General features: G+C 40.8%; 1 protein-coding gene across 12 annotated transcripts in view; it reads right to left on the minus strand.

Moving 5' to 3' along the window:
- Positions 1–13144, minus strand: part of Cacnb2 (calcium voltage-gated channel auxiliary subunit beta 2) — a 357073-nt gene that overhangs the window by 106820 nt on the left and 237109 nt on the right. For 9 of the 12 annotated variants that reach the window (XM_006989938.4, XM_016008208.3, XM_006989931.4 and 6 more), the window contains one exon: positions 5804–5923. In XM_006989938.4, the coding sequence (XP_006990000.1) occupies positions 5804–5923 (120 nt within the window). Of the gene's footprint in view, positions 1–5803; positions 5924–6733; positions 7036–13144 lie in introns of those variants that run through there. The other 3 variants (XM_076572693.1, XM_006989937.4, XM_006989934.4) reach the window with 3 other exon arrangements.

Below are 13144 nucleotides of genomic sequence, written 5' to 3' on the forward strand. Positions count from 1 at the left end.
CAGAGCCAGGTGTGGTGGCACATGCCTTAAATTCCAACATTAGTTAATCATGGAGGTATGGAGATCTGTACAGCCAGACAGAAAGTGACAGAACTGTGTAGGAAGAGGAAGTGAGGTAGCTGGGCTAAGATAGCCAATGAGAGGGCAGAACAGCAGGGCAATAAAGACATGGGTAGACAGGAAGTAACTCGCATTTTCCCTGATCTAAGGCTTTCACCTCTATATTTGACGCTGTGTTTTTAATTTAATAAGACCATTTAGAAATTCATCTACACATTGAGACTATTATATCTGTATGCCACAACCCCCCAACACATCCAGATTTCCCAACATTGTCTCTACCTACAGGGCAGATGGCATCATTTTGACAAGTATGGAGGGTAAAAAAGAATGTAATTCTTCTAATAAAAATGTGATTCAACAATTTTAGATATATACACAAACTAGATATATGTCCTAGTTTGTTTTGTTGCTGTGATCAAATACCATGATCAAAAACAGCTCTGGGAGGAAAGAGTTTGTTGGCTTATAGGTTAAATTGAAGGCTGAAAATCAAGGCCATAGCTTGAAGTAGAAACCACAAGGGAATGCTACTTACTGGTTTGTTCCCAGGCTTGCATCCAGCAACCTTTCCTACACAGCACAGAACTATCTGCCTAGGGATATTATTGGTCTATAATGAACTGGGCCTTCCTATATTAATCAGCAAGCAGAAAATTCCCTATAGGCACCCACAGGCCAATCTGATAGAGGCAATTTGTAAATTGAGGTTTCTTCTTCCCAGACATATCAAGTTAGTAATAAGACTAATGAAAACAAATATCAAAAATCCAAATGCCTTCTAATTGATAAATTGGTCAAGTGTGAAATACAGATGTAATGGTATATTCCTTGACAACAAAAAAAGAAGGGATGATAGATGTTATTGCATGAGCAATAAAAACATTAGGTAGGAGAATGTAGGCAGTCACAAATGACCAGCCACAGCCTGATTTCATAGAAATATATTCAGCCTCCAGAAGAGATACCCAGAGAGAAAGTTGATCGACGGCTTTCTAGGGCAGGGGGGTTGCAAAGGATAAGAAATAACTTAATGGACTTGGGATTTCTTATAAAGGAAATGAAATATCCTAAAGTTGGTTATAGTCATGATAGTACAACTCTAAATAGGTATCAGTTTTTTACCTATCTTAGTTTTTGGAGACAGGGTCTCCAAAATGTTATATAAGCAGAGTTTGAACTCCCGATCCTCCAAAGTGCTCGAATTACAGGCATGAACTATCATTATCTGGCTATTATATACAGTTATTCTCTTGTCTGTAAGTTTGTTTGTTTTTTTTAACCTCTTTGGGGGCTCATCACCCTACTCTCAAATAAATACATGGAGACTTCTTACTTACGAATAGCCAGCCTTAGCTTGGCTTGTTTCTAGCCAGCTTTACTAATTTAAGTTATCCTGTTTCTCTTTAACTACATTTTGCCTTTGGACTCATTACCTTTCTTTATTCCACATATCTTGCTTTCCTTCTTACTCTGGGGCTAGCTGTGAGGCTGGGTGGCTAGCCCCTGGCATCTTCCTCTCCTTTTCTCACTCCTCACTTTCTTCCCTAAACTTCTCCTCATTTATTCTCTCTGCCTGCCAGCCTACCTATTTCTCTTTCCTGCCTAGCTATTGGCCATTCAGCTCTTTATTAGACCAATCAGGTGATTGGGGCAGGCAAAGTAACAACAGCTTCACAGAGTTAAACAAATGCAACATAAAAGAATGTAACACATCTTTGCATCATTAAACAAATATTTCACAGCATAAATAAATGTAACCCATCTTAAATTAATATTCCACAACATTGTCTCTCAATTTGTTTATTAAATGCGGAGTATAAATTTATTTATCACAGTTCTTTAGACTGGAAAGTGAGAAATCAGTGTCCTCATTAGTTGAAGACTATGATGCTTAGTGTTGTCAGCTTGAAAAAAATCTAGAATGACTGGGAGATGGGCCTCTGAGTGTGTCTGTGTGGTTTGTCTGGATTACAATAATTATAGTGGGTAAACCCATCTGCTGTGGGTGTCATCATTCCCTGGCTGGGATCCTAGACTACCAAAATGGAGAAAGAGAGCTGAACCTTAGTATAGTCTCCATCACTCTCTGTTCCTGATTCAGCTGTGATGCGACCAGATGCTTCAAGTTTCTGCTCCTTAGTTTCCCCCTTTGATAGTGTACCATTGCCTTCCAAGCCAAAATGAGCCATTTCTCCCTTAAGTTGCTTTTGTCAGGGTATTTTATCACAACAGGAAAAGTAACTAAGATGAGGACCTTCTCTCTCTAATAACCCATAGTAGAGGAACAAAGAGAAGGCAAGAAAGAGAAGATACCAAATTCTCTTGATAAGAAACCCACCCTCAAAATAGGAAAACTTAGTCGTATAGAAGCAACATTAATACATTCACAAGGGTGGAGTCTTAGTGACCTAAATACTTTACGTTAGGCCCTACCTTCCAACATTTGCAAGCATCCCACAAAGAAAGTCCCAGTGCCAGCTACTAATAAACAGAACCAGAGACCACTGCAGCACCTAATTAAAAGGCCATCCTTGTCACAGTTTCACAAGAATTCATCTCTTCTCTGATTCATCCAATAAATATTTGTTTGGTGTCTAGTATATGCCAAGCTAACTTTAAATGGGGGATTATGTCTCAATATGTCTCATTATAAAGAAGAGATTAGTGAGAACTCATTAAATTCATATTACTTGTCTTTAAAGCAATCCCAAAGTATATGAACTTTATCAAGGCAGCGTATACAAAGGATGTCAGAACCAAACAAATCAAAACACATCTGGGACCTAGAAACATCAAGGTAGAAAAATAAGGTCATCCACCAACACTAACGCCTCACAAACTGATCTGACCTCTGCCCAGTTCATGCATATTATTTCAGAGAGGCCAGAACAAAGTGGGAGGGGGAATTCTGGTTTTCAGTGGCCGCAAGGCTGTCTAGTTACATAACCCTTTGTAGGTCACTTAATTTCAGAAGGCAGTGTTTCTAGTTTCACTATTTGCCAATTGCCTCATTTCACATAGGTATGATTAAGGCAATTAATGGATAATGTAGTTCATCTTTATATAGGACTAGGACTCAAAAGCAGTTCCAGTCTAGTCCAGGTATCAAACATATGTATTAATGTGATCTGTTGGCCAAGTAAAAACACCAATTTGTACTACCTTTTTTCCATTGGAGGGACATTTATAAAATAAGGTTAAAAAAAACATGTTTGATTGTTTCAGAGCAGATAAGGAAATATTTAGATTATTTCAAGTCGGATCTTTAATTCGTGTGTTTTTATTTTTACTTGTTTGTTTCTGTGACAGGGTCTCATGTATCTGGCCTCAAAATCACCTTGTAGCTGAGGATGACCTTGAACTTCTGCTCCTCCTGCCTTCTCTGCTTTCTGGTGTATTTGGTGTGGAGGATTGAACCCAGGGCCTCCTACAGGGTAGGTAAGCACTCTATTTCCTGAGCCACACCCCCAGCCCTCATATACTCATTTGTAAATGCAAAGGTCTCATTTTGAAAAGGTCCCACAAGGCCATGATGGTGACTGACAAGGAGAACATGCAGAAACAGCCTAATAAAGAGGTCGGTGGAGCTCTAACCCTGCTTTTGCGTTCGATCTTCAAGGAGACTAGAATTTAGATGAAACCCACCAAGCCAGGATTTGAAACAAACGCTTAAATCTCAGCCCTTCCATCTTTAATCAGAACAAATTCAAGTTCCCACCCCAGATTTAGTCATCGGAACACATCAAAGGTTTAAGGTATTGACCTACTTTGGCAGACACAGATATAAATAAACTACTTTGATTAAACATAGGAAAGAGTTCTTCCATGACTTTGCCATTGTTTTAAATTGTCTTCCTTGTTCTTTCATAGTTCACATTATTTCCATCTAGAGCAGTGGTTCTCAACCTGTGAGTTTCGACCCTTTTAGGGTGGAATGATCCTTTCACAGAGTAGCATATCTGATATCCTGCATATCAGGTATTTACATGATGAGTCCCAACAGTAGCAAAAATACAGTTATGAAGTAGCAACAAAAATAATTTTATGGTTGGGGCATCACCGCAACATCAAGACCTGTATTAAAGGGTCGAAGCATTAGGAAGGTTGAGAACCACTGATCTATAGTCTCTTCAGGCAGTGAGACAGGAACATGAACCTGGTGTGACTTAGCAGCCACACTTTGATGCATGCTAGGGTAAGGGACTTAGACTTTCCGTAGCTGTACCCGTGAGTCCCTGACTTAACATGGCATATCCAGGGACAAAAATATCCCAGTCAGATAATTAAAGATTTCCACGGCCAGATCTAGAACACATCGGGTTGTAGGAAAATAGGGAGGAAGATGGTTTAAATTTGTGAACATAAATTAGCTGCAAATGGAATAATCTAATTTTTGAAAATAAACACTGCTAATTTTTCTTTGCCCTTTCTTTCAGTTCAGATGCAAAAGATAGAATGTAGAATTGGTTTCTGAATTTCAAAACGTATCTACGACAGTATACCCTTGTGGCAGATTAACTTTACCAACCTTTCATTATTTGCAGTTATTTATCTTCAGCTCTATAGTGTTTTCTGATGGCTAATTTGGGTGGAACAGGTCGGTGGATGGCAACTGGGCTACACTTTGCTTTTCAGTTTCCACTGCCAGAAATCCCTCTCTGCTGCTGCTCTTAAGATGTGTCTAGCAATTAAAGCTGTGAGACCTGGAGACAATTTCCCTGCCAGCTGTTAAGGCAGAAACACTGCTTGGTAGAGGTCAAGGTAGCTTGGTAACCACTACAGCAGCTGTGTTAGAGGCCATGAATATTACACAAGGTCTGTCCATGCATTCAAGCCAAGTCACCATTCCCATAGCAACACACATGGATTTTACTCCTCCTAGAGATGAGGCAGCTAGCAGAAACACTGTGATAATGCCCTGATTTTCCTAGCAAGATCAATGTCCTACTTACTCTTTTTCATAGTAGTAATTTTTTTTTCAAAAGGCAACCAATAACCATGTTGAAATGTGTTCACTCAAAAGTTTCAAACCAAGACACCTTCAACTTGAACAACAATCTATGGTTTCAAATTAGCTATCGTTCAAATGACTGCAGGAGATAATAAAATTCCAATCATAACCATAATGACTTCTGTCATCGTTTCATAGTCTGAGTGAAATCCAGCCTCCGATCAGTTCCCTACAGACCTCAGAACTGATCTGCAGTTTCTCCTCCAGGAGGACACACTTCCTCACCATGGAACAAAGAGGCAAACTTTCCAGAGGAAGGCTTAGTTTAATCAATGAATCCTTTGTTGCTTTATTTTTCAAAAGCAGCATAAGTAAACACATAAGGAGACAGCATTATAAGCATTATAAAACACCTATGAGGTAAACTTTAGGAGAATGGTTGTTTTAGACTAGAGAAATAAACATTAGCATCAAGACTGTTTTGTAAACAGAGATGGTTCACTGGCAAGATCAAGCAAAATATTTTGGTATTACATGCAGTTTTTCCTTTGTGTATTTGGAGATCCTTTTATTTGTGTTTAAATTAACCTCCCACCACGGAAACAAGTTGCTTAGATTATAAAACAACATTAAAGATTATTATTAAAATCACATTTCCCCTTAATTATGCCTGTGTTAAGCCAGCTGATGGAACACTCCAGTGGACCAGGCGTGAGCTTAGGGGGATACATTCACAGGCAGGCCCTCAGGGGCACAGTGCCATTCCCCCCAAAAAGATGTGGTTTTTACCTTTGCTTTTTCCAACTGGGCCTGGGCCTGCCGCTCAGCTTCTCTACGTACTGCCTCCCGGTCCTCTTCCAAAGACACATCTGAATCGGATGGGCGGCTGGTGTAGGAGTCTGCCGAACCCTGAAGAGGAGAACATATATTTTTAAAATAGATCCAGTGTGTGATGGGTGCACTGGAAAAGCCTCACTGGTGTGGTAGTTTGCTTCCTGGAATATGCTGCACATTCCTGAAAAGAGGAGCAAATAATGCATTTTGCTGCATCCCACCTAGAAAAGCACACTTGGCAGAGTCGTCACTGAGGAGGTTGTGGTGTATACCAAGACACCATTCCTCCCCCAGGTTCATCTACCCGAAACTACCCCTTCTGGAAGCCTCTACTTTTATCATTAAGCCAACTTCATGGTGCAGTGCAGAGCTGAAGGGCACTGATGTGTTTCAAGGATAACTCCAAGAACAGCCTGAGGGCTGGAGCAAGTATTTACACCCAGAGAGACCAACAAAACGCATCAAGGGCAATCTGATGAGTTACAAGCTCGAGCCCTCCATAATCTCACTGCTATGATACAACTCCCATTAGCATCTTAAGGAGGCTCTCCACCTTACGCTTCACCTGCTACCTTTTCAAACTAGCTGGGGGAGACACTCCAGCCTGCTTCCCTCCCACTTTCAGAAACATCTTTAAAAATACCTGGACGCAGACATTTAGTGAGAGCTGGCTAGAGAAAACACCTGCTTGAGAGATTTCCTCTGGTAATAAATCACGACGCAGGAAAGGGAGCTCAGAAAAATGACAGGAATCTCCCTTGCTCCCTCTCCGGCAATCATGAGCGTCTTAACCAAATCAAACCACCCTCTCCGCAGGCACTTGCTGCAACAACAGAAAAGCAAAGAAAACAGTGTCTCCCCCGAACAAAAAGCCCTCTCGCTTACACAGATGTCCGAATTCTTCAGCCTTCCTCCCTTGGCTCTTTTCAGAAGCCTGATCCAGGTGGCCTTCATGAGCCGGCTAGCGCCTTTATCGTCCGCAGCTGCAGCCCCGGGCACAGATCCTCAGAGCGCGCTGAGCCCTGGAGAATCCCAGCACCTTTGCTATCCATGCTCTAGGAAGCCCCTCTTCTCAGTGCCCTGCTCCCTCTGGGGCTCTCACTCTCAGCCCCAGTAGACTCCTGTCTGAGGAGGAGAAATCTTCTTGTTTTCCCATCTCAAGAGGGAACACACACACACACACACACACACACACACACACACACACACACACACACACACAGAGAGAATCTAATGATTTCTATTGCTTTCAAAATAAAGACAGGTCCAAGTGCAGAGACTGGCTTCAACTTGTTTAAACTTAATGCATTAGATTACTCTAAATATTCTCTTCCCTGCATTTGGCTTGTTAAAGGAAATTAGTTTCAAGAGGACATTTAGAAAAAAAAAAAAAGTAAAGATGCAAACAAAACCCCCAAACTATGCCCTGGTATTTCCAAGTGTAAAGTTCAAGCCTTATCTTTAGCGATCTGGAGGGGGGTGATGGGGGAGGTAGGATGCACTCTACACTGGGCATGCTCCACATGAAGCGTCTTTGCAGATGCTGGCATCACACTGTTGGTTTATGTCAAACTGCCATTTTCCATCTGAAGTGTAAACAGCTGGGAGGGTCTCTCAGCTCCTACAGTAACAGGCACGGGGTGTGTCTGTCAGCTTTCTGTTCCAGATGAAGCCATGTCTCGAAGACAAAACTTACTGTCTTTTCATTGAATAATCATTCTCGTTTCCTGCCACAGACAGGATATGCCATGCCATAAATAATAATTCGCATAATAAACATCACACACAATATTAAACAGCCAAAACTGAATAGTGCCCATCCATCCTATCAGAAACTAATCTTTATAAACAAGATGCAGACAGAGGTGTGGCCATGTAATTAGGACACAAAATAATCACGGCTTTATGAAGCAATGGATTTAATGGAGCTCAAAATTACTCTGGCCTGCTTCTCCCAATGAGAAACCATCACCCAAATAAGTGTGTGAATTGTTATAGTGATGCATATAAAGACTTTTCAAATCTTTGCTGATTTATTAGCTGGTGTTCACATTCACAAAATATGCTGAATCCAAATTCTTCTTGTAGATAAGAGGGCTGGGGCTTAAGAAGGAAAGATGAGAGGTATCAATGTCCTGGGTGAATAGGGTTACATTTTTAATGTTTCCTTATGAAGAAATGCACAGTGCCAAGTTTCACAAAATTTGAAAAACAAACTGCATCTATATGAGTATGGCAGGGGATTACTTTGTAAAGTCTCATCTAAATAAATAAATGTGTTAAGAAAATCTTAGCTAGGCAAAGTGGCACACATCTCTAATGCCATCACTCAGAGGCAGGAGGATCATGAGTTTCACCAGACTGGGTTACATAATGAGATGCTGGCTCAAAATAAATAAACAAATTAATTAAAAATAATAATAATGACTTCTTTACCTCCATTCCCTTCCTTTGGACACTCAACTAATACTAATTTACAGGGGCCAAAGGCCAGAAAATAACTATAGCAGGGACTACATAATAATAGTTAGAGACTGATTGCATCTGAACTTAATATTGTGACATAAATTAATGGCTTATTTATATTGTTATGAAGTTAATGTAAAGTGTCAGGGGCTTAAAAATTCTTTGCAATTTTTTTTTTGTTCAAGCAAAACATAAAAGGGACAAATTAATCCTCAACACAGGAGGGTTTCTAGTCTTCCAAAGCTTCTCCCAGCTGTAGCACCCAGCTGGGAAATAATCAAGAAGTACAATTAGACTCCACGGGGGGCCTTGATCCCCATCCTTACCAGTTTGAGCATCTAAATCAAATGGCAAAGGTTCAGTTCACACCCCAGTGCAGCTAGAAAGTCTCTGTTGTTGGTGCCGTAGTCAGGTCACAAAACTCTTGTCTGTCTTCCCACCCTGACATTCTTTCTGCATGCTCTTCCTTCCCCAATGTCCCCGGGGCCTTAGACACGGCGATACAGGTGCTTCACAGGGCCTCCTTTGAGACCCAGGACTCCAAAGTCACTTCTCCTCTGTACTTTCATCAGTTTGGCGTCTGCATTAATCACAACTGACTGCAAATGAAGTCACTGCAGCTCTGGGTACCTGCACAAGGGTGCCACAAGACTAGACCAATCTCTATTTCATCATGCATGCTAGAGGGCTTCATGAGGCTCCACAACCCACTGAGGGGTTATGAGAAAGTAATGTTCACAGGGTGGGGGGGGGGTGGGGGGGGGGAGAGATGGGTGTTATTTTCTTCAGTGATTAGCCACAGATATGTCGCCCATGTTCCAGTAAATAACTCCTCCTGACTCTTGCTCAGGAAAGCAACTATAATTAAACTCAGTGGAACACACACACACACACACACACACACACACACACATACACACACACACACGCACACGCACACGCACACGCATGCACGTGTGCGAGAGCAGGGAGAAGGAGAAGGGTAGAGAGAGGGATGAAAAAGTAGGAGGGAGCTATGATAGGAAGAAATGAATCAATAGTAGAGAGAGGGAATTAGTGAGGCTAAAAACCCTTTGCATGGGGGCAACAAAAGTTCATTATATCCGTGCATGAAACTATTAATGCATTAATGGTAAAAGCTAGTGTATTTATCCCTCTATGAAAAGAACTCATTATTAACATTTTTTTTATGAGTGGTCAGATGGTTCAGTGGTCAATAGCACTAACTCTTCTTTCAGAGAACCCTAGTTCAACTCCTAGCACCCATATGACTATTTATGACCATTTGTAACTCCAGACCCAGGGGATCTGCCGCCCCATTTTGGCATCCTTGGGTACCAGGCATGCACATGGTACACAGAAATATGTGCAAACAAAACACCTGTAAATATTAACTAAAAAAATAATTCAAAAAAAATTAAAAGACAAAGTTTCTCATCAGGGAGAATTCACAGGATCCGATATCCTGATTACTTCATTCTCTTTTAAACAAATTAAAGACCATTGCTAGTAATCAGCTTTAACTTTTACACAGAAAAATCATTCTGATGGTGTTTTCAGGTTTGAAGAGTTCAGCAGTCTTTAAACATCACTTCACCAATGTTTGTCAATGATCTTTTGAATATTTGCAGCAATTTATTAACCTCTGACTATCTTCTAAGATGAGACTATGCTCTCCTCTTCATAGGAGCTCAGTCTATCTAAGAGTATATACTCACAAAACAGTTGTTCTAGGAAACATATGTACTTATTGTGGAAAGAGAAATGAGGCCGTGTCCTTAAATTCTCTGATCCCCAGTCACTGTTAAATAGTACAATGTTTAGTGTCCAGAGTTGCAGCATTTTTGAAAGTCACATGTCCAACAGAAGCATTGCACTTAACCTCCTTCCTTCTGGGAGTAGGGAATTATGCAGAGAAAGGTGATCTCTCCAATTAAGCTTTTGCCTTTAGTACCATATGGACTTTCTGGGTCATCGTGCCTGGGCTAGTCTTGAGTTGAGAACATCTGGCTTTCATTTCCATAACTACTGGACAGGTTCATTATCAAGTGTATCCTTGATGAGCTGATTGCTGGTAGCATTTGTCCTTGCAGACACACCAACTTCAAGTATGTTCTTCCCTTCTGTCTTTTCACAGTCACACTGCTGATTGCACAGCTACAAAATGCAAGTTGAGCCTCATGTCTACCAAATGGCCATCCCAGGAGCATCTCTATTTATCTTCAGAAGTCTCACTGCACATCTGTGTTTCTTGCTTATAGGAAAACTGAGTTAACTCAGGTTGACTTATGGCTTTATCTGCTCTTCAATTTCTTTTTCTGCTTTTGTGTCAAATGTGTGCACAACAAAACACTATCCTTTTCCTTCAATGTTCTTCTTATGTGTGAACTTTGTTTTCTTGAAGCTGTACTCTGTTTTACAATCTTAAATATCCCCCACATCAGCCTTCTTGAGTATTCTTGTGTTTTCTTAAGTCAAAAGGGTAAGAGCTCTAAGCCTACTTGAGACTAGCATCCTGAATCACAAGTGATATCAACTACTTCTGTAGGAATCTTCCCATGCAAACTAAGGCAACACTTTTGAGCAAAACCAACTTAACTTCTCGGTTTTCTAGTCACCTGGATTCTCCACCTGGAGACTGCAAACCTCCTCCCCATTCATAAGACTCCACCAACTCAGTAGCAAATTTGACTCCAATTGTTTCCCTGCTTGGGCCAACCATGGGAAAGTTGTGCCACCCATCACCTTCCTGGTCAGGAGGGAAACAGACAAGAAGGAATGGGGAAGGAGGCTGGCATGTACCATCTTCTGCTAGGGGCAGTTCTTTCAGTTCTCATACTGTTATCGTCACCGTCTTTTTCTAGAGTTTAGAAGTGACGTAGTTTTGGTTTTTCGTTTGTTTGTTTTTGTTTTTTAAAGTAATGTGATTGGCAGTTCCCTGGTTCATGGATTTCTTCACAGATACAACCCTAAACTATTTTTTATCAATAATGACAGATCTTGACTCTAAAAATTCAGAATGATGGTAAGGTGTTGAGATGAGGCATGCTTTCTTAACTACTGGATACTTTAGTTGTAAATGTCACATAACTGCTATTCAAATTCATATGATAAGCATCTCAAATATGACTGGCTATTATGTGGCTCAGTGTCCAAACAGTAACTCAGGTGGCAGTAAGGGATTCTTGCAAGGCCAACCCTCTGTGATCCTTTCATGTTTATATAAAAAGCTAGTGTGTTAGCTTCAATTTTATTAAGAGAATATGAAAATTCACAGACATTGTAGCACTATAGTACACACACTCAAATTTTTAAGTCAAAGATCCCACAAAACCCTAAACTATGTGCATTTACTTAACACATACGACTTTGAAACTGTTGTAGTACCAACCAAATATGGGAGATGTAACTGTGGAAAAGACTCAAGTGCCCTGCTGTCATTGAATTTGACAGAATTGTGAGGGAGATGGATTTTTTTTAAAGGTTAGTAGGAAAAATACCTGCTATGTGAGAACATTCAAAAGGCTAAGATGATAGAATCCTGGTGGGAGGTTTGGTGTATAGGTAGGGTGATGACAGTCTTTAATGATGACAAAATCCAAGTGATAAAAGAAACTAATTCAAACTGGGGTGTGTTGAGAGAAAAGACAGAAGGAACAGCACATGCTAAGACCCTGAGGACAGAGGAAATGAAAGGGTTTGTCTCAGCTCACATGTCTGGGTCACACACACAGCCCATCACTGAAAGAGGTCAGGGCAGGGAAACATGAGCAGAAACTGAAGTAGAAACCACAAAGGAAGTGTGCTTACAGGCTTGTTCTCAGTCTCATATTCAGATATCTTACTGTTTTAATTAGTCCAGCCCACCTATGTAGGGAAGGGACTGTGCACAGTCACCTATGACGGAAGGAACTGTCTCCACTCACCTAAGTAGGAAAGGGACTGTCCACAGTCACCTATGAGGGAAGGGACTGTCTCCACTCACCTAAGTAGGAAAGGGACTGCCCACAGTCACCTATGAGGGAAGGGACTGTCCATAGTCACCTGTGTAGGGAAGGGACTGCCCACAGTCACCTATGAGGGAAGGGACTGTCCACAGTCACCTATATAGGAAAAGGATTATCTACAGTAGTCTAGGACCATGAACATCAACTGGGAATCAAGAAAAAACCTCACAGATATCCACAGGCCAATCTGATGAAGTTAATACCTTACTTGAAGTCTTTTCTTTTCAAGTGTGCCAAGTTCACAACCAAGAATAGTCACCACAAAGAAGTCTGTGTAGCTGACAGGGTATATTTTCAGGAGGATTCATTTATATTCTCTTCCTCTGATCATGTAGATTAATACTAAAAACTACATGGACTGTGTTGAGACTCCTGCCTACATGTTCTTATCCTGCTGAACTTACACACTTATTCTTAATTAAAGGAGTGCCATTATGTTGCTATCAGTATGATCTCCATTATTAGAAACCTCATTCCTTCCAAGACTTTAACAGGACTATTAGGTTTCTTCCTTTCAAATCCTTCATTGCCTCTTCAAAGCTAAGATGTATGTTTTTTTAGACTGTCCTGGGTTATACTAACAGGATAATCTACCCAAGAGAGTTAGGCTTTTTGTGTGATTGACAGAGAGATTGTTGATTTATGAATGTTTATAATAGCACCAGGCACTGTACTAACAACCTAACCGAAGTTACACAGCTCACAATCGAGTTGGGAATGAACTTTTAGCAAAATGAGCCAAGTCCCATCTTGGGCCAGTTTACAAAAGGTAAGGCAGAACTAACCTCTGTATACAACTGATGTTCCTCTAATCAAAAGCAGG

This window comes from Peromyscus maniculatus, chromosome 5, assembly GCF_049852395.1.
Source record: "Peromyscus maniculatus bairdii isolate BWxNUB_F1_BW_parent chromosome 5, HU_Pman_BW_mat_3.1, whole genome shotgun sequence".
NCBI lineage: Eukaryota > Metazoa > Chordata > Mammalia > Rodentia > Cricetidae > Peromyscus > Peromyscus maniculatus.